The sequence below is a fragment of the Diadema antillarum genome, unplaced genomic scaffold (genome assembly GCF_040938485.1).
Source record: "Diadema antillarum isolate AM-2024a unplaced genomic scaffold, OU_Dant_1.0 seq00000908_RagTag, whole genome shotgun sequence".
NCBI classification, from domain to species: Eukaryota; Metazoa; Echinodermata; class Echinoidea; order Diadematoida; family Diadematidae; genus Diadema; species Diadema antillarum.
In genome coordinates this window covers 340,001-363,256 of record NW_027271765.1, presented here as the reverse complement: position 1 = coordinate 363,256, position 23,256 = coordinate 340,001, and the positions used below count along the sequence as shown (strand labels likewise).

Genomic DNA, 23,256 nt, shown 5'->3' with positions numbered 1-23,256 from the left:
TTTCTCCATACCTTGGAAATTGTTCAAGGTATCTTTATGGAACATAGCATATGTACTGACTGGCAGTGATTATCTAGAGAATGTAGGATTCATGGGGTCAAAGGTCAGGGGGCAAAGGTCAAGTGTAACACTTCAAAATTTTACTATTTCCCTCATGTTTATGCAATGCCAGCAGGATTATTTTTTTTTACACTTGGTGTATGCATGTGTAACCTAATAAAAATTCTCTGGAAAGTTTTTCTTTTTCTTTTTCTTTTCTTTTTCCTCAAAGGTCAAAAGGTCGAAGATCAAGTGAAAGTGCTGAACTAACTTTTTCCTCCATGTCTTGGAAGTGGCTCAAGTTATCTTGAAACTTACTACTTGTATGCATGTTCTGCCTGACAGTGATTATCTTATGAGTTTTAGGGTCAAAGGCCAGATGAAAATGGTAACAATTTACTATTCAATACAGAAATTGCATATACCTTGAAAATTACTCAATACATAAATGTATGAATGGGTCAAAGTCAAGTTAAAGTCCTTAAATCCCCAAATACATGCTCTCCTATTCATCCAACTAAACCTAGGTCAGGGAAGGTGGATATTCAACACATTTGTGACAAACTTGTCATTCTAATATTTTGCCAATTTTGTGAAAATGTAATCACATATTGTCCACATGTACTATCTAGACCTATTAGGAGAATCATGCATTATGGCGGAGGCATACCAGTCGCCATAGCGACATTTCTAGTTATATTTTGTTTTCATCCCTGAATAACAAGATATTTGATATAACAAGCTAATTTTGCAATTCCCATTCTTTTTATGTTCTTTAGTTTTTATCCCTAATATAACATGATACTGATATAATGGGGTACTTTTGCAAGTCCGATTACTTTTATATTCTTCTTTTTTATCCTTGATATAACAAGGTACATGTACTACTAGTTGAAGAGGAAGTTTCATTTGTCCCAAGCAGCTTGTTACGAGGAGGCTTCTCTCTATTTAATTTCTTGTAGGCAAATCCAAATTATTTACTGGAGGGTTTTCGCTCTCTATGGTACATTTGTATTGCAATTTCATCACTTTGGTAGTTTTTCCCCCCATTGCAGCTAAGTAGGAAACAATATGCTGAATGTAAAGTGAGGTACAATTATGATAAAAGAAATTTTTGTTCATTTTATTTCAAGCCGATGGCAATCCTATTGTCGTATCCGTTCACCCAAGCTCATGGAGCTGTAAAGATGTTGTGTTTTTTATAGCATACTTGTGGTGGTGTAGGAATGGTATTATTCCTTAGAAGCATGCACTATCTCAGCATGTTTTTGTTGTTGCATTTATGTTGTATGCTATATATTCAGAAGAGTAAAGTGAAAAATGATTCTATTGTATCTATGCTGTAAAATGCAATGAAATGTACATGTACTAAAAAGTACCAAGAGAAATAAACCATTTCTAAAAGCATGTTTGATGACTGGAATTGTGTGTTAGCTTTGCTGTGTTGGGAATTTTACATGCTGTTTTCTTTTTCAGTGGTGTTTTGTTGTTGTTGTTGTTGTTGTTGTTTTTTGCAGTTTCTGTAAAAAAAGAATGAGACAAAACTGCAGTTCTCATCATTTCTGAGTTTGTGTAGGAAATACATTTGTAGAAACAATTCATGCACACCAAAGAAAACAGGCCAGACCAGTATACAAAAACTCGGAGAGATTTTTTTTTTTAAATTCAGCTAGAATTCTGCATTGCAAACATTCCACAGAAATGATGTCCTTGCCCTTGAACAGAAAATGTTGCTATTCTTTAGAAGAGAGTATTTTGACAAAAAAGTTGGTTTGAAAGGGAGCACTCACTGTGAATAAACTTGGCCCATTACACAAAAACACCTGCCCCTTTGTCCATTCTATGAACAAATGATAATTCCAGTCTGAAAATGCAGTCGGGCTAGAAAAAAAACTCCAAACCAACCTTTGCTTTTGAATGGCACAAAGGAATGGGAGAGCCAGCATAACCTGCCCATGTTGTTAAAGGGGCTGAACTGAAGTAACTGTCGTTCATTTCTAAGTTTCATAATGCCAAGTGCCTTTCAGAAATTCCCTTTGCATTTCCCATCCTCGTGCATGATCTGCTGCGAATACAACAAAACATGTTTCAAGTGTTTAAAATGCATGACCATCAGAACAAATAGGAAAGTTGGCCTCCCATACATTTGTATCACAATCATCACATACACCATTTTGAAAATGGACAAGGAAATCACTATTAATTTCCAGCTGCTTTACTACTTTGATAGGAAAAATATGCCCCCATTTCACGTCTAATATCACACATGTACACATATTTTCTTGAGTTATAGTACACTGTACAACTCTGGTTAGTATTAAAAGTATTTGCAATACAATTTCTTTTTGTAATCTGTTTCACAACTATACAAATGATTGTACAAGGTTTGACACAAATTAAGAGCATTTTTGCAACAATATTTTTTTTTGTCACTGCATTTGGTAAGACCAAAGTGAGGTGAACAAACATAGATACACACCTGAGGACAAGACAACACAAGGCGATGAACAATTCAGCTTAACCCTGGCCTTCATACTCTAAAGACTTTGCAATCTTGCCTGAGATGCAATGTACATCGGGTGACAGTCATATCAGTATCAAGTGATAGTCATATCGGTACAATGTTTCTTTCTCGCAATCTGTCTCAAGTTTTGTTTTTCCTTGCTAGCAAAGGAAATACTGTCTTGAAGCCAAACAACGTTGTTCTCTTCGGTGGAAATGGTTGTCGACCAAACTTCACCAGAAATCGTGATGAAGAGGCTGAGAGGACAAGCTCAATAGCATTCAGAGTCATCGTTAATAAAAGCCAGCCATGCCCTTCATAATTGAATTCTTTAACAAGTGTGGTACATAAAAGATAAGATATATTATAACCTAACAAATCTGTAGGACTGGTAAAGAGTCTGCAACATGGCCATACACTTCATGGAATACCCACAAAATGAGACACTGGACAAAACAAATCACAAAGGACACACCACTAACCACTACGATTCACAACTTCTTTAGTACAACCCATAAATTGTAATGTGCATATCCTGGGCAATGGTTCTGATAAAGTAGTAGTACGAGCTTTAATAACAGCTGTGAATATACCCTCTAGTCCTCTGTTGTGAATAAGGGTATGTAACCCTAGCTCCAGAGCAGCACAGTGAATCTTGACGCAATAAAGTGGCTACTTGAAATCTACAGAAGTCATCTTACAGGTAGGTCTAAAACAGGCTGGAGCATAATATATTTGTCAAAGAAGGTTTAATATCTGTGTGTACATTCCAAATTTTAGAAAATACACGCTATGGCAAAGAAATACAACTTTTTTTCTTAATGTCCTTTGACACATTCTCAAAGGGTAACAGCATTGTTTTCAAAAGCTACTCACGTGCCTTACTAGCAGGTCATTCATGGGTTTCACAGATCTGTTGCCACTTTATAACAAATAATTCAAACCACAACTGATTGTACCTTCACTATTATATGCACTTTTTTTTTTTGGGGGGGGGGGGCTTACATATGAATGGCTGTACTGTTGCAAAGAAATGTATTTCTGGTGATAGCCACTTGCAGTAAACTCAACTACAATCATAGCAACAAATATAAGAACAAAATCCTGATAGCTCATGGGCTGTTGCCATGGTAATTGCGATTATTGTCAGAGACCATCACAGTATTACAAGGAGCAGCAGCAGATGAGTAACCCTAACATGGATCTCATCTCACGACCGGATACTTGTAAAACTGCATGATAATAGTGTTACACTGCACACAGAGACTTTTAAAATTTGACCATCAATAAGATTTTTAGAAATATTAAAATGAATAACAGTCTGTGTGTGATTCCTTGAAGTATGTCTGTACACTTCTTTCTTTTTACACAAATCTTTTGATATTTATATTTGTTTCTTTTTTAAAGAAAATATTCTTGGTTCTTTCCTTCTCGTCTTATACATTTATATAAAAAAAACCAAGTGGAATTAAATTTAACAGCATTGAGCTTCATGCCTGTACACTGTCAAATGCTTGTGAAATTAAGCTTAATGGGTTGACACATACAATATATAACCCTAAAACTGTGCAGCTTACTTATAATTTTTACATCAAATTCTAAACATATGGCACCAACTTGCTTTAATTTTCACCCTATTGGTTCCTTTTGGATATTCAATAAATAAACAGTATTCTGTCCTGTACAACTGGAATGTTAATATTAGAACATACATTATAGCAGAACTTCTCTGACACATATTAGAGTTCAAACTATGCCTCCAGCCCTGCCAGGTAGATGGCTCAAGAACTTGGCCAAAATTTGTTCGGAAAGTCAAGCACAAGACTTTCAAGGTTGCACCTGCCAACGCTAAGAAATACTATCGGAGGCAGCCAATTTCAAGTATTCATCTAATATGAATTGAAGTGAGACAATTAGAAAGAAAAACACAAAAAAGAGACACCATCATTACTACCAATGTCATGATTGGTAGTATTGATTATGGAATTCCCCGCCCCATTTTTGTGCCAATATTGGGCAGGATATCCATGCATGAATACATCAAATATTTACTTTATATGCACTTCAGATGTGCATATAAATATCAGAGTTGTTACGCCGCTCTGTTTCAGCCATACATGTTACGCCTGGTAGCTCACTTTCATTCTAATAGTTTCAGGACCCCTAATGGAGTTGCAGTATGCAATGCTGTAAGTGAGTGCCTACAGACGTGCACCATCTCAACTGTGATTACTGAACATTTCACGATGAGTCACAAAACTTAAAAACTTGACAATGAAATGCAAATACAGAGGACAACTCCTACTACAACTATAATACCCCTTTCAGTAACCCTCCTGGCTCAGGCCAGGCCCAAGCTAAGTCATAAAATTTTGAGTTATGAATGGGTTGGGCCAAAGTGGCCCGCGCCAGGCGCGAACTATTTTGGCACTGCTGCAGCCTAGTACCAGGTGAGGGCCGATCGAAGAGTTTATGAACAGTAGCAACGCCAGGCTTGGGCCAAAATTCCTTGCAAATCAAAGGTCACAATAACCTTGCCGTGCCTCCGCGCTGGAGCGCACATTCAGTTACCATGGTAATTATCCCTTACGTGGCCAAGTTCATAACTGGGTCATCGTAAAAGTAGCTCTGTTCTGCTATAGTTGCTGAATGCAATTTTTACTGCTTGCCATGGGCCAATTTAGTTCGGGACATGAGCTGGCCAAAAATGCTCGAGTTACTGAAAGGGGTATAAGACTCCCATACAAAAACAAAAAAAAAATTGGGTAATGTGTAAAGGTCGAAAAGTCTTATGGGCCTCATGTGATGACACATGCTTTACTTGTGTTGACAGCACACAAGAAACCATTGCACATTCATGACACATTGGGTCATTTCACACAGTGCCTGTATTCATGGCTGCTCACTTGTATGACAATTCCATGTCGCTGTGTGGGTGACCTCGGCATTGCATGCTACGGACAAGAAATATTTCACACTGCCATCGATGTTGCTGCTATGATGTAACCGTACTAAGATCAGACCACAGATTTTGACGATACCCCATCTTGCTACCCTAAGATGCAAAAAGCCATTTTCTAGGTACATTTGGTTGACATAAGTATTTGCATTGATCCCTCCTTTGGTGCTAGAGAAAAGCCAGCGGCACAAGAGGGAGCCCATTTTTTTTCATATAAGCTGCTCCACATAGGTTGTGAAAGAGTCCAGCTCACTGGCGTCTGCCGTGGAGAATCTCGAGTTGATGCGATGAATGTCCAGCGATCCCATGCTGTCTGTGATGGCCTGTAGATGATGATCACAAAATATAACAACAAAAGAATTTAAACATTGAGAGTTGCCATAGTTACAGTGTGACCAAATCAAGATTCTTTGCATGATCTGAAGACTGTAGAGTAATTTGGCGGACATCACCAATGGGACAGTAAGGCTTCATTTGTCCCATCAGAATGAGACAGCACAAGAGGCTTGGTTGGCTTCTATGAACAACAGCAATCAAGTCATTCCCAACATTTTGAGGACATTATCTCCAGTTCTGTGTGCCACTGGAAAAGAACTCTGGTCTTTTTTACGTTGCACATTGTTACATCTAGAGAGACTGTCAAACATGCACTGTACATCAATCATTGGATTAAATACATTCTTCTTGCCCTTATTTTGTCTGCAATCTCAGCATTTGTCAAATGTGCTGTGACGGAGTAATATATTAAAGATCTGTGAACGTCGAAGTAAATACCAACACCATAGTGGTGTTGTTGTTGTTGATTGTAATATGTCAAGAGTTTCTTTCAAATTTGCCTCGGGACGGCATCACCTCCACAACACAGTTTAGATTTCGGCAAAAAACTAGCCACATGATTTAGCAGTCTGATTGAACAGCTCCAGCTGCCAAAGGAAACTCACCAGCTCGGGTTTTCTGCCTGCCATACCCCAGCCAGTGGCTGCATGATCGTTGGCAACAGCAAGCGTCGTCAGCCTGGCAGATGTTTGATAGAAGACAGACAGACAAACAGACAGACATACAGTGAGAGTATACAGATATGGTTAGATGAATAGGTAGACAGACAGATAGATATATGTAGATAGACAGATAGACAGATATAGACAAATAGATTGATAGAGATGGATAGATATACAGATAGCCAGAAAAATAGATAGATAGATAGATAGATAGATAGATAGATAGATAAATAGATAGATAGATAGATAAATAGATAGATAGATGGATAGATAGATAGATAGATAGATAGATAGATATATAGATAGATAAATAGATAGATAGATAAATAGATAGATAGATAGATAGATAGATAGATGGATAGATAGATGGATGGATGGATAGATAAATAGATAGATAAATTGATGCATATGTGTGAGGGGAACAGTGGACAAGAATCAAAGGGAGAGAAAGTTAGGTGAAGTGAGCAAAAAAGGTATGTTTTTCCTCTCTGCAATATTACTGTAACACAAACATATAACGTTCTGTTTTTCACTGGTTTATCAAATAATTTTCTTTCCTTTGATAGATAACCTCATGGCTATTAATGAAATACATCTCTTTTCCTTGATATAAGAACTGATCCTACTTAAGGACAACTTATTTCCAGCCACAAATTATTCTATATTACAACTACACTTTGGATTCAATACAGCGTGGTGATGCTGTGTCAAGACTACAGGTATTTCAGTCAAGATCATCATTTGCAAATATCAAAACGGCTTTGCTTGTGGCTGCCTCGGTTTCTGTCTTAATTTTAGAATTAATGTACTGCCCCATTCTATACTGTATATCTGTGAGAACACTGTATGTTCAACTGACAAATGGCATAACATATGCAACAAAAGATGCAACGTGGCATTTTGGCAAGAATAACTGACAACATTCCTCTATAAACACAAAAACAGTGGTATTAATTGTCATATCAGTGGATAGGAGTAACACAAGTTTTGTTGAATTCATGATTGTCTAAGAGCACCACAAGCCTAAGCTTACAAGACTTCAATCAAGTGGCTGTTTCAAGTGATAAGTGTCTGCAATAGCTATGTAAGGACACAATTACAATTGCAAAGACTGTGAAAGTCTACACAAACCACTTCAGTTCTGTTGTGACACAGTTGCTTCCTACTGTCTAAACCCTTTCACAACTACTATTTCGTTCACATCTTATTGACCTCTCATGCAGGATTCATCACATGTGGGGCCCGTTTCATAAAGAGTTCCGATTGATCTTACACGCTGGATTTATTGAGTGTAACTCATTGAATCGAGCGTAAGTTCAATATTGAGCATAAGTCCTGTTTCATAAAGACACTTATGCTTGATTACAAGAAAAATCAAGTGTAACTTTCAGCAGATTGTGACTGCAACTTACACTCAATCTTTATGAAACAGGCCCTTGGTTATGAAAGTGTTAAGGCAGCTTGTTGGGTAAATTATTTCCTGTTAAGATACTCTAGGCATCTAAGTATTACTGTGCGATGGAAAAGTCTGTAAATACCTCGACCAATACCTGACAGTTTACGAGTCATAAACTGTTGTGTTTCGTGCGAAAATAGAAAAACATGGTACGTACTTGCCGCGTGAGAACTGCTCCACCTTGATGGGGCCCCCGTCGCTCTCCAACAGCTCCCACACGTAGACCTTGGACGTGACATCCACCACGTAGAAGACAGAAGGCCTAGACCTGGACCAAGAGATGGCAACGATCTCCATGCCTTGGGTGGCATTGGGCCAGCTCAGAAGAGGAGAGCCTAGTCCCACATATAGGAAACACAAGTCACCAAAAACTTTACATTAGATAAGGATATACAACCTTGAACATGTATCTTAAGTACTCTGTCTCATTTAACCCGTTGAGGACGAGTCCCGAGTACACTCAGGCTGATGTCTATGGGAAAAAAATGTTGTAGCAAATTCAGTCCGTCCTCAACGGGTTAATATATTGTTCCAAGACTATTTCTGTATCAAACAAACACAGACACACACAAACAAACAAAAGATGTGTGATTAAACAGTCATTCTTGAATACACTTAAGAAGCTCGCTACAGAAACAGTCATCAGAGAACACGTCATTGTGCTACTACAAATTACATAGACATAACACATACATTTTCTTTGATACTGTATACACCATATACCTAGCAAGTCTATCTTTTATTTATTTATCTTTTTTTTTTTTTTTTTTTTTTTGCAAATGTGGACTTCCCAACAGTTTCGCAAGTGGTCAAATTCCCCTATGGCCAAGTGAAGTATATCAATGAAGGGAGAAATTCATGAGTGTACATCACATTCATGCTGGGATCACAGTATCAAATTTCTGTGTGTTTCTAAATTTGAGATTAGCACCCAACTTGCAAAATCCAGAAAAATATAAAAATCCTGCAAAATATATGGCGCATATGTACAGTTTATAATTACTTTTAAAAAAAGAAACACACACACAAACACACACACACACACACACACCTGAGCACATGGCTAGGATTGCCAAATAATAACAATTCTGTTTTCACAATAATTTGATGTGAAGACTAGAGACTTGCAAAGAGATGACACCATCTCCATTATGCATTATGATAACAGATATCATTTTTTGAGAAAACTTGTGAAATTTTATAGTTTTGTTTTCCCTTTGGCTCATCAATCACAGAGTCCACAGAAAGATGGCATTTATCACTTCATGCACTGAGATAATAATCATAAAAGGCTATTGCACTCAAAGTACATTTATCTAAATTCCCACATTAAACCAGTCAATCTGAGCCAAGAATTGTGAGTGCTGATCCACTGATAAACTTATCACTGATGCAACTGATTGACAAATTGCCCTACATCAACGCAAACAAGCACTGAATTGATCAGTGTTTTAGTAGTAGCCATGATAAAAAATCATGGGCGTACATACTCGAGCAGGATTCGAACCTACGACCTCCTGATCTCCGGACGGGCGTCATCTCCACTAGACCATCAAGCTTCCGCCCGACAGCAAGTGTTGATTCTAATCCTTACAGCATGCAGTGGGTACTGCGTAATTATTCAAATTCATGAAAGTCTTTAGTCGAGACGTTTCATTGCAACTTACTGACAAATTGCCCTATATCGACGTAAACAAGCACTGAATTGATCAGTGTTTTAGTAGCAGCCATGATAAAATCATGAAAGCATCTTGACGAAAGAATTTAATGAATTTGAATAATTATCAACGATGCTTGCACACTGATTTAGTGCTTCCATTGTCAGAGAGTGTATAAAATTCTCTTTTTCTTTCTTTTTTTTCTAAGGGACATGTAGAAACGACAACAACAAAAGAATACAAAACACAACAAAAATGACGACACTGATCCAGCAATCGAGGGAGACTTTCACCTTTGGACGTGCTGAAGAGTTGCACAGTTCCGTCGCTGCAAGCGATCTAATGATGAAGAGGAGAATAACGAGGAGTCATTAAACGCTAGAAACACAAAGAGCAAGACTCTACCATCCTGTCCCAATACACAGATGATTCTACCACAAAGTTTATTTTGTGATTTATCGCTATTACTCATAAAAGTGTGATCATATTATGTTTGCATTGTTTTCCTGTCATAATTACTGTGCTTGTACAACTGTTCATTTAAGCTCTATTTCATAAAACAATTACGGAATAATGGCTGCAGTGCGGGACACAGCTAGTATAGAGTTAAACATGATTATCAAAAAGCTTATGTTTTAACCAGTTGTGCAATCACAACACTCACAGTGAATCAAGTGAGGAAAAAAAAAGATGTAAGGAACAGTGTCATGAGTAACTACTGCCAAACAAGTCTTACCAGAAAACATGGCAGGTTGAAGGGTGAAAAGTCTATACACTTGACCCCAGTGGGAACACCTGCAAGGACAAAATCAATGAAAGAACCATGCATTACATCACACTTTTCAAACTACAATGAATTCCTGCACAGATGTCACCTTTGTCACATAAGATGATGTGGGATACACAGACAACAGGGAAGAAGCATTACATGAATAGATGTCTCGTTGAACATTTACCTTTATGTCCATGGGGCTAAATATAATAAAAATTCTCAAGAACCAAAAACAGAAGCATGTAAAACTAAATCGATGCAAACAAAAAGCTAACCTCGGCATTGCTGAAATAGCTATGATGCCCTACATCGACACTAAAAACATCAGTGGCATCTGACGGATGTTCGCTCACTGAATTGCTTTGTATGGCATAAGAGTGTGCACTCATACCAAACCTCAATCTAAGCATGAAAAGAAAGACACAACAAACCATATGCATCATATTGCTCTGCTTTGTTTTACTTTCCTTTTACATTTTTTGTTTTGTTTCCTTGTTGTTTTCTGGGGGGGGGGGGCACTCACCTTCATCCACCCAAAAGTATTTGGGGGACACCCTCTCCGTGTTTCTTGCTCCATGGATTACACAACCCTGTGAGAAAGAATTACAGAAAGAAGCTTGCTCTGAGGTGTATTCTTATGTGACATGCCTCATAAATGTGATGTAATTCTCACCAAACACCATGCCTGTACGTGTATAGCAATGTTTCTACACAGTCAATGACTTTAAATAATAGATATATAAAGATGAGACAAAAATCTCTCTTTGGAGGAGAAACATGAGGTGTGATATAAAAAGAGCAGATATTGCTATGTGTCCTTTATATAGAATAATTCTCAGTTCATTGCAACTGATTGACAAGTTGCCCTACATTGACATAATTAAGCACTGAATTGATCAGTGTTTTAGTAGTAGCCATGATAAAAAACATGGGTGCACGTACTTGATCAGGAGGTCATAGGTTTGAATCCTGCTTGAGTACGTAAAGTGTACGTCCATGATTTGTTTATTTATCATGGCTACTACTAAAACACTGATCAATTCAGTGCTTATTTATGTCGATGTAGGACAATTTGTCAATCAGTTGCAATGAAAAACATCTCGACGGAAGAATTTCATGAATTTGAATAATTCTCAGTTCTCTGGTGTGCACATATATTGGTGACTTGCATCAGACTCAGACCACAAAATCGGGAAGACATTTTAAGATCCATCAACATCCTGTGACTTCAACAATTACATGACAATACCTCTCTCAAAAACCCAGGAAAGATGTAAGTCTAACTCATTTTCTTATCTCTGCTTATAAATGAGGTAATATCCAAAAGTGGTGTGTCTGATATTAAAATTCAGGTTAGTGTATGACAGCACATTGCTTTTTTTTTTAATTGGATCGATTAAGGCGCAGGAAATGCTTGAAGGAAGTCATTCATTCAAGGTCTGCAAATCAAGGTGATAGAAATACTGCCCATGAACACATTATCTCAACTGTGTAAAACATGTCCCTGATATCTTGTATTCAAATATTGCGGTGACGCGAAGAATAACATAAAGCCAGCAAGTGCTGGGCCCATTTCATGAAAGATATTAGGTCAGCAACTCTTGCTGGAATGGCAACTTCCCAAAGCAACAGTGAAATCAGGAAGCTGGATTCTTGTCATTACGTGGACAACTGCCATTCCAGCCAAGAGTTGTTTTCATATCAACTTTTTATGACATGTGGCTCTGTTCCTAAACTATGTCGTGTTGCAGAATTAGTTCCTTGTCCCAGCTTTCTTTTTGAAAATGTCAGGGGTCATTTCCAGGTTTAGCATATCAAATTTGACAAAATGCAGAATAGTCTACATCAAATTCCAATCAAATGGCTGCCTTTCAAAATTGTGTCAAAGATGGAACATGGTTTTTTGGGGAAAAGAGGCCATTGACTATGTGAAGTACTCACAGCATCCGTGGTGACGTAAAAGTGGTTGGGATTGGACGGCTCCAGCTGCATGTCAGTGACCTTCAAACGATACACTGGCCCCAGCTCCCTGGAGCGACAGAAAACAGAAAAAAATGAGACAAAACACTCAAAACAAAACAGAACAAAAACAAACAAAAAATCCACAGAAGACTGCATAAGGACATGTTTACACCGAGCGTGGTACGGGCAATGGGCCGGGTTTTTGCTATGGTGCACCATAAGGAACCATGTCTGATTCTGTTAAAAAAGAATAAGAAATTCAGTACAAAAATGCCCCAAAATGTTATTCTTATGTCAAAATCAAGAGCAACAAAATCAACAGTGCAAGATTAATTTTGTAACAAGATTATTAGGGGGGAAGTGATATTGTAACAGAACCAGACATGGTTCCTTTTGGCGCACAATACCAAAAACCCGGCCCATTGCCCATACCGTACTTGGTGTAAACGAGCCTTAACTCATGAGTCATAGCCATGTAATGGAAGCACAGATAACACACTATAGAGTACACCAGGATCTGTTGAGTGTTTGTGTATACGAGGGGTGACTGAAAAGTTTTGAGCCTTCAAGAGATGGTAAGAGGCAGAAGTACTTTATTGCTCTATTTTTCTACATAGTCCCCTTGTGAGTCCACACACTTCCTCCAGCGGTGACGTAGTGCCTCTATGCCGCTGCAGTAGAAGTTCTTTGGTTGGTCCTCCAGGTAGGAGTCAACAGAATCAATGACCTCCTCATCAGTGGTAAAGTGTTGTCCAGCCAAATCTTTTTTGAGGTTTGGAAAGAGGTGGAAGTCCGATGGGGCTAGATATGGTGAATACGGTGGGTGCGGAACTAGTTGGAACCCACAGTCATGAATGGTTGCCATTGCAACCGCTGATGAATGCGCTAGAGCATTGTCCTGGTGAAACAAGACCCCTTTTGTGATCATTTTGTCCATTTTTTATGAATCACCTGATACAGAAAGTTCAAGAACCTGTAAAATAGGGATAAAAATTGTTGCGACCAAGAAATTTGGTTGGTAGGATTAAGATATAATGAAGACTTTATGGACCAAATTTGGCCTTCATATCTTAATCCTTTCTATGTTAGGCTCAAAACTTTTCAGTCGCCCCTCGTATTATTGTCATCAGTCAGATAACATACTAATACGAGCACACTAAGAGGTGTAAGTGTAAAAAGTGTAAGCGTCAGTGGCAAAGGTTGATGTGGTTGTTTGACGCTTTTGTTACGATGATACAAAACTTTATGAAAAGAAATCAAATACTCATGAGATAAAAAGCTCTCCGTGACAGTATGAGGCTGAAGATACACTGTACTGCCAATGCCTTCAGTTTCAAGAAAGACAAAATGATGAGGAATGTTGCATGTGTGAAACACTGCCTACACTCTGCATTTAAGTCTACAGGCAATCAAAGTATTGGAGATGCAACATGTTTAGACATTCTTCTTTATCTTTATTAGAAATGAGTAGGTCTGCTTAAAGAAGATAGGAATGTAATACACATTCAAAGCAGCAAGTGGGAGCTCAACACATAATATATGATCTGCTTGACTAAAATTCACACAATTTTCAGGGGGGGGGGTTCTGTTGATAGAATATACAATGTACATAAAAATCAACACTAAATAAGCAATACACCTTTATTATAGCCCTATGACTTGATATGTGCACAGAAATTTTGCATCAAATCTAATGGTGCTAAAAGCATACATGACAACCCAACAAGGTTTATATCAAGGTCTGAATTTTCTTCAGTTTGTCTCCTTCTAACAAATGAAATTTGGAAGATTGCAACTGATCTGTAATTTAACAAACATGTCGGAAAAAGGGAACCACGGGACTCGAACCTGTCATCTATTGCTTTCCGGGCAGCGACACTACCACCAGGCTATCCCTGGTTGCCGGCAGTAGATGACAGGTTTGAGTCCCACGGTTCCCTTTTTCCGACATGTTTGTAAAATTACAAATCAGCAGTTGCAATCTAACAAATTTCATTTGTTAGAGGGAGACAAATTGAAGAAAATTCAAACCTCAACCTTCACCCCTCTACAGGCTCTACTTAATATTCTCTTGCAAGGATTTTATTCTCACCTGGACGGTACTGGAAGTTGAATAGATGAACTCTTGATCAGCTTAATCTTTCCACCTGGTACGAGACCTACATCAAACACAGGAAAACATTTATTAAAAAGCAGAGATATCCAACAAATACATGCCGAATCATCGGGTGTTACATCGCAGGAGAGCAAGACAATATTCATTTTACTCCACAGTTTTCACAAGAAGAACTTTTCACAAGAATCAAATCACAAGTCTCGAAGCACAAAGTCACGTAATGTTGCATTACTGTATAAAGGAGAAGCACGCGAATTTGAACTGTATCTACATGACAATGACTACTTTGTAGATGGTACATTGCAACAGCAATTTCTCCTACCAATGTTTAAATTTAATTCCTTCTAGCACTCTCACTAATACCATTCTGAAATGGCTTTACAATTCTTAATTGTATATATGAGTAATTTGTAAAAAGACATTTTTTTTTTAAATGAGTGCATCTATTGTAAAGACACACACATACATGTACAGAGCAATGCATATACACAAATATTCTGCTAAAATCAAATAAAATCTATAAAAACAATTCTAAAGAATGGAACCTGACTCTGTACAGTATATTGTTTGAAAATTGCAATATACCACAAATCAAATAACTGATTATGAAACATGTTGCCAAGGCACGCTTGCAATTTCTTACAGTTACAAGAAGAATATACACATTGCGATACTGTGTAATTCTTATTTTGTCTCAAGTGCTTTGTTGGTCCCAAAACTTGTAATGAGAATATGTTAAAAGAGATTCTCACCTAGATCGTATTCTGAACCGGCTTCATCAGGTTTGTCTATTTCTAGCACAACCTATCGATGAAAAAGAAAAAAGAAAAGAAAAGGAAGGAGGAAGAGTCCAAGAGTAATGTTTCTTGAAACAAGGCTACCAATATTCGCATTTATGAAGTAGGGTGGTTCCAAAAAGGAATGAACCCTTTGTGTGCTTACACACTGTCCAAAGAACACAACAGAGAAAGGGTGAAGTACATACATGTGTATTTGCTTGTTACATTCCTCTCGACAGGCGAATGTAATTCACACATTGAGGAGATGTTATACCTTTGTGACATAAAGAGATCATTTCCGTGAACTACTGCAGAATATGGGAGATTTGGTGAGCAGATCACTGATACCACACACATTTAATTCATTTGATTATTTTGGCACTTGTTTAAAAAAAAAAAATTCCAAAGTTGAATCTCTGCACATAAGAAATACATACAAGGGAATGACTGGAATCTTTTATAATACATCTAGCTGTGCCTATATATGTCATTCATTTGTGTGGCATGAAAAATTATTCATCAAAGCTGTACGTTTTCAATCAGTTTTAGCTAAGATAATGCAAAGGTGTATTAGTCATTAGTCAACACATGGTCAAGAGTCAATTACCAGTGCTTGCCAAATTATTCATGACAATTCTGTGCAACATATTTTTCCTGACCTTACCCTGTTCCCGGGTGATATCAAAAATATAAATTAATATCATATATAGCAGGCAAAAAAATTCAAAGACTAAAATTTATTTTTGCAATAGCTTCATGCTGCACAAAATGCACAAAATTTTCACTTTTACTGTACACACCTGGGTAAAAAGGAACAGTGCTGGTAAACTGTCTAGTTCACAAATAAATGCACTGGGCAGGAATCAAACCCATGACTTTCAGTCTATAACTCAATAGCTTTATCCGCTTTATATGCCCAGGTGCTCCAACATGTCCAAACTGGAATTAAATCGCAACAGTTTTTTTAGAATTGTGTTTTCTTTAAACAAGTCATACACAGTGGCTGAGAGAGAAGAGAATTATGACAAAAAGATTTTGCTGAAGAAACCACCATCTCCACTGACGAGGAGAAAACTCACCCAGAAACTGATGGTTCCCTTTTCGTCAACTGTGACGAGTTGAAAGGAGAGACCTACAGAATCATCTAGAGAAAATAAGGAGAGGATCACAGACTTTAATAAATCTAAAGAGGTTACCAAGGAGTACTCATTCTGCCTATAGTTTGATTGATATAGATGAATATGGCATAGTTGTCATATGCAAAGAACAAAGGTGAATTCCCACTGTAATTCAAAAGCTGCACACATTTTTCCAAAGTACTGACATAATTCAGAAAATTTTTAATTTTTCTTAATTTTTGTTTTTCAGAGAAATCATTTAGAGCTACATGGCAAACCCCTACTTGTGATTTACTCTTTTATGAGGAAAACACAAAGAAAAAAAACGACCACATCAATCAAGATATGTAAGATTAAACAGGAAAGATTTAAGCAAGAAAACTCCGTTGACAAGGACATTTTGTTATCACCTTCTGGATTTGTTTTTAAAAGTCCTGTAAAACAGATATCTATGATATTAATGATTTTTGTCATGTAATATCTGCAGTGAGTGTGATGTGTTCATAATTGTGCATGTCCACAGGAATGACATCCAAAAAGAAAACATTAATTTTTCAAAATACACCATTCAGACACCATATTGTAGATATTTCCTCTCAACACATTGTAACATCAAAAAAACTATTCTGGGGTTACAAAATGACAACTTATCATGTTATGTTTATCACAGAGCAAGTTTTGACTACTTATAAAATCATTTGTGCAAGAGAAATTAAAAGTTTTCCACTTTAAGTTAAACAAACAATATCCTGTTGAAAACAACAGAGGATGAAGAAGGAAGAATAAGAGACAACAAGAACAAAAAGTACATTTCTTCTCTTTTAAGAGAAACATTGTCTTATTGGGTATATAAAAATGTACTAAATACCACAAAAACATACTAAACTTATCTGAATCTTTGAATGACATAGCAATAACATTTTTAGTACCTTCCTCTAAGGACCAATCAATTTCTCACATTTTCGTGAAGAAAAAAAGAAGAAGAGAATAAAAAAACGGGGGAGTTTACCGCTACTGCTTGGCTTGCTGGTTGCAGTGTTGGCATCCTCCGCGCTGACGATGGGCTGCATGGCCACCACCGGACTGTGGTGGCTCTCTTCCAGCGAGCCGGACTCCGTGCTGTACGTCGGCACCCGCACGATCATGTGACCCCAGCCAAATTCGCACTTCTGGTGCATGTTGGAGGGTTCCCTCAGGTCCCACACGCAGATGGACCCATCCAACTGACGTAGCAAAAAAAGCAAATTGTTGAACTTGTGAGCACTTGTTTCTTACATGATGATATACATACAAACATGCAAACGTGCACGCACACATACAGTCACACCTGTCCTAGAGACCACCTGCTGTATACGGCCACTGAAAAGTCTCCCCAAGAGAAAAGCCATGTCAAAGCTAGACCCTGTGTACAGTGGCCACCTGTCTATGCTGCCAGCAGCCACCAATTTCGTTTCCCACAGTAGAATACAACTTTTGTGTATAGTAGCCACAGACCCATACAGATCCACAGTCAAGTTGATAATTCAACATGTTTTTTTCTGCTTTGCAGCGGTACCAGTTACGTACATATGGCTAAAAGTGCACTGATCATTCAAGCAGAGAAATGCACTCATGGAAAGCTTGCTTCTTGCTGTATTCATGCTGTGGGGTGCAATATTGCGATCAATATAAATGGCATTGTTCAATGTATATGAAACATGAACAGAGAACCTGCCAATAGTGGCCACCTGTCTATAATGGTCACTCTGTTTGCCTCCCTTGGGTGGCTGCCACAGGCAGGTTTGACTGTACGTGCACAGGCATATCAATAGACATAAAATATTGGTAGACATTACTATGAGATACTGTATTTGCTACTTGCCATATATTTCACAAGCATATGATATCTTATGAGAGACAATGTATGTGAATAGATGAATTCATGAACAAGAACCACAGTGGTTGAATGACAAGTGGTACTATCCCTCTTCAAGAGGAGATCAAGTGATTTCACAACTTTGAACTTCATTTCTTTGCATTTTTCTTTTGTGAGTTGCTAATCTTGTTAACATCAATCAGTGAACTCACAAACTTTGCAAAACTGGAAACACCACAATATAAATGTCGTATATATATATAGCATGTGATTTCCTGCTCAGAATACTTGAACTATATGCTTCAAAGAAAATATACCTGTAAATTAGTAAGAAAAATGAACAAAAAATGTACAATTTTACGACAATGGGCCACTTCCTGTCTACTGTCAAAAGGATTAATGACTTCTCGTAATTAAAACAACTGTTTAAATCTTTTAGGCAGATGCAAGTAAGTGGCTGTGATTTGCATATTGTGATAAAACTGACACCATTAATTAATTTACAATGTATGTATAGAAATAAAAAGAAATGGTTACAATTCCAGGCCAGCCAAGCCTATAAAAACAAGCACCTAAACCTAATGGGAGGCAAAAACCATCCATACACAAAGCAAGGAGAATTTTTAGGGAACCTACCGTTCCACAGAATGCCATGGTTGCCTTGGAGGGGCTGAAAGTGCAGGTCATCGGTACAGACTTCAGCACCAATATCCTGGGAAGGATTGTAAGATAATGGAATGTAAAAAAAAAAAAGAAAACGAAAAAAAAAAGTGTGCATTAAATATCACATTATTAAATTCTCATAATGATGACAGTCACAGTATGTTGCCAAAAGTTATTACAACATGATTATTTCTGTTTCCATTAGTAAATGCAGATTAATCACTCTATTTTTTTGGCCATTTGTTGGTTTAAAAAAAAAAATAATGACGTCCTGATACAATCAAGGGTATTACTTTTATTACACATGCCCAATGTGCATAAAACACTAAATTATGGATCATACACAACACCTGACTAACCAGCACTTATTGAAAAAAGAAAATGTATGAAATTTAACATTGCACATGTAAAAATACATTCAGCCTAGGTGTAATATGAATGATTACTTGTATGACATAATTATAAGATCATTGACACAATTATTGCCTGATCTACACTGTAGGGCAGTTTGGTCTTTTTAGATGGATGTTGGAAGGCGTGGCTTCGAAATATCCAGCTGACAAGAGCTTAAATCTGACCACCAATAAGTACATGTGTTATCATCATCTTGCTGCACTTGCTAACATCTGTAAATCCATCTCCACTTCAAAATTTGTTCAATCATGAGGATGGCATTATTGGAGAATTGTTGCAAAGTAATTCTCATTTTCCTGAACAGTAGTGGACTTGGCCAGATACGCCCTATGCCTTTTCTGTCATGTGGCATCACATGTAACCAATAACGGCATTACAACAAGACAAATGGAGCAAATTTATTGGAGCATCTTTGCAGAAGAAATTCTCATCTTTCTAAACGGTATTGAAACTGGCCCTATCAAATTGTGTCTTTAATTGTTATAACCTTTTATTTTTTCTTTTTTTTTCTCTTTTTTTTTCTTAGTGGCATTATATAAAATGTATTACATGCATTACCACAATCAAAATGCACCTTTGTTGAAGTACCCAAAGTGCCCTTCCCATAATCCCCAGAACGGGTCTTTCTGAAATGGTGCTAAAATACTGCACTATGTTTATTTCTATCTCATCATCTCCTCATGATCAACTATATAATAATCTTTGCTCTTATCTTTTAACTACAAGTCAATAGTGATTGGGTCTGTAATCTAAGACTTACTTCTGAGGTCTGGACGGTTCGTTGATGTTCCAAACACACATGAGTCCTCTGTTGGTCAATCCAGCCTTTTCCACAACTTTCTACATGTTTTCAAAACACGAGGAAAATTACATGACAGAATGAAAGTAATGAGGAAAAGCATTTTGCAACCGTTTTCTCTTTTTAATTTGTTGAGAACACTTGGGTTTGCTTTCAAAATTTGGCATCTTGCAGCTTCTCATTTTTCTCCATACTAGCTCCACTGTTTGCACAGAAAACAGTTCCCAAATTTCAGAGTAAATTGCATGCAATATTGAGCTTTGCATCAAGTTTGGGTACTTGGCATTTTCAACAGTAAAAAGTTTTTGGTTACTACATGTGTATCACACGGTCATGAATGGCTACTATCCATGCACACACGAAATTATGTCAGCAACCATTAACACATGCTGAACATGCATGGGTTTGGTAAACCTACATGTACACACTCCAACCCAACGCATGCATGCTTGCTCCGACTGCCATCTTCAGAAGACTGTCATGCACAAATAAAAATGTCTGTCAAGAGCATACTATCGCATCATTCAGAGCATGTTAATAAGTCATGGTCATGCGGGGAACAGACTGATGCAGTAAATTATCTCTGTTTTGACAAGTACTCTTGTTTACAAAACGAAAATCAAACTGAATGATGATTGGTATGATCAACAAACACACTGAAAATTGCACTTGAATTGAAGGGTTTGCGGCCTCATGGGGCCGCCCTTTTTCAATTCACAGATGTAACAAGGTGGTGATCACGCATGTGGAATTGAACAGAAAAATGAAGAGAACAGAACTTTCACTACCTTCAAAATCCACAAGGTTACAACATGCATGTATGGAAAATGACTGTAGATATTAATGCTTTGCATTCTTGAAGACACACTGAAAAGTACAAATGCTTCTACAACTAGGCGATACATTTGATTTTGTCACTGTCTGGGAGTAAAATAAAAGTGTGATATACTGTAAATGTAATATCCAGGGGGCATTTCATGAAGCGTTTTGTCTGGCAAATTTGTCGCACAAATTTGCTCTCACCCATATCAGATGTAAGAATTGCAGTGGCTTATAACAGTGTTTCAGAAAAAAATATATGACAAAATGCTTCATAAATGCCCCCCAGAATACTACACCCTTTATCAAGTTAAAAACATGTGGATTAAATTTGGATGCAATATGTCACAATATTCTACAAGATAGGTTCATCATTGGCTTTGCATTTCTCATTAAGGAAAAAGAAACGCCAGTATGTCACCGACGTATTTTGGGGAGAGCATTTTGACGAGGCAACTCCGACAACTCACCCAGTCCATGTCGTCAGAGCTACGGTCCTCCTGTGCGCACACACACAGCACAAAGGTCAAGGCCGGGTCATTGATCACATGGTGCGGTTGGAGGTGATCACACATGTTAGTAATGGCACAACACATCGAAGGTTACATATAAATGAAACCAGTGATTGAAAGGACTTAAGAATTCTGTGTGTGAAAAAATTACAATCTGGCACAAGAAATGATAAATTCAGAGTGTGAAATACAGGAAAATAAAAAACAAACAGGCAGGAGAATGAAAGGAATTCATAACACCTAGTAAAATTCCAGTCAATACTAAAAACAAAAAAACAAAAAACAAATGTGGAGGTCAACTGATACATGTGAGAGATAGTGTAGTGAGTTTATATTGGACATGCTGAGAAATGTTCCATGGCACCTATTCAAGGTACATTCATGCATTACAAGGGTTGCCATGATCAGAAAGACACAAAACTATATTAAAATTGGTATGCATTTTGTACAGGGAGGAATAAGACATTCCAAGCTCGTCATGCCAAGGGGGAAACATGCTTGAAAAGGATAATGACACTATGGAGTTAAAGGTAAAACATAGTTTCCATTCACTGAATACAAAAGGCTGTTGATTTTTGCTCCAAAATGGATGGATCTACTTAAGAAATGTGTGAAATACTGCTGTGATAACACAATTTCAGATGGGTATAAATGACGACAATACAAAATATCAGCCAAAAAGTATCCTGACAGTATTGCAATCTGAGAACATTTCCGATTGCAGTTGATATGCTAAGTTTTATAATTGATTATCGCTGATCTACAATTCGGTTCACTGCTGTATCCAACCATTCCTCCATGAAAGAGTGAATCGCACAAACAGGTTGTTGGGGAAATACTACTGCTAGGGCACAATCGATAATCACATATTACATTCTATGTACCCTCCCACTACTCTTGTACTCCAATCTAAAATCATTTCACACTTTTGATCTCAAAATCTTCCAAAACAACGCATTATCCTGGCAAATCGTGTCAGCCAGACAAATTTTGTGGTAGGCCTTTTCTACAAAACACATTACAAGTAAATTCCAAATGGAAGAAGATGAATTTTAAGCCCTTTTGAGAACTATGTTTTACCTTTTGAAGATTGCGTTCAAACAGCCTCATGCCAAACAAATAATGGATGGGGGGGGGGGGGGTTAAGAGAGCTGGGAAACTTTGGGTGAGTGTCCAAGGAGATTAGCATAAAGGAGACATACAATACCATCAGAGGAAAACATAGAAATGAGCATCCACAATACTACTTCATGCTCATGCTTGCATGCAGAAACAACACAAAACCTTGTAATCATATCAACTGCACAGAAACGTGAACAAAGATGTGAGAATATGAACAAGAGGGGTAGACATGCACTGAATGTAACACACAAAATTCCCAGATCTTAACCTGGGTTATGCAAAGGGTCGCCTATACAGGCAGAATATACATGTACATTTGTAGTCTACAACATCATTTTTTTTTTTTGAATGAACACAAATGACATTTTCAGTTGTCCCAGGTTGAGTATATATTATCTTTTCCAAGTATTACCAGCGATGGCTACAAAACCCTGCAACTGTTTTTTTTTTTCAATATAAATTACTGGCATATCTGATGCAATATCATAACAGAGCTAGCATTGTGTGGCCATCACTCGTTTTATTCTGCTCAATTGAGGTTGTGATTCTGATTTCAAAAATTCATTATTTCCACCTAATTTGATCCTTACTTTGACATTGGCATAAAAAAAGCATATGCCCAGACTCAGAGCAAAACTTCCCACAAGGTTTTGCAATCAAAGCCTTACAAATAGTACACTCACATATTTACTGCTTGTCTCCTCAATACCTG

General features: G+C 37.5%; 1 protein-coding gene across 1 annotated transcript in view; it reads right to left on the bottom strand.

Annotated features, from left to right (window-relative positions):
* Positions 1-5,710: 5,710 nt before the first annotated feature.
* LOC139741167 (cytoplasmic dynein 2 intermediate chain 1-like) overlaps positions 5,711-23,256 on the bottom strand; it is a 37,574-nt gene continuing 20,028 nt past the window's right edge. Inside the window, exons 15-29 of the mRNA XM_071651760.1 lie at positions 22,670-22,722; positions 21,381-21,410; positions 20,053-20,132; positions 18,852-18,927; positions 17,370-17,583; positions 16,322-16,386; positions 15,216-15,267; positions 14,440-14,506; positions 12,327-12,414; positions 10,909-10,975; positions 10,350-10,408; positions 9,907-9,952; positions 8,113-8,290; positions 6,443-6,515; positions 5,711-5,824 (exon numbers count right to left, since the gene is read on the bottom strand). Of these exons, the coding sequence (XP_071507861.1) occupies positions 5,711-5,824; positions 6,443-6,515; positions 8,113-8,290; positions 9,907-9,952; positions 10,350-10,408; positions 10,909-10,975; positions 12,327-12,414; positions 14,440-14,506; positions 15,216-15,267; positions 16,322-16,386; positions 17,370-17,583; positions 18,852-18,927; positions 20,053-20,132; positions 21,381-21,410; positions 22,670-22,722 (1,262 nt within the window). The remainder of the gene's footprint in view (positions 5,825-6,442; positions 6,516-8,112; positions 8,291-9,906; positions 9,953-10,349; positions 10,409-10,908; positions 10,976-12,326; positions 12,415-14,439; positions 14,507-15,215; positions 15,268-16,321; positions 16,387-17,369; positions 17,584-18,851; positions 18,928-20,052; positions 20,133-21,380; positions 21,411-22,669; positions 22,723-23,256) is intronic.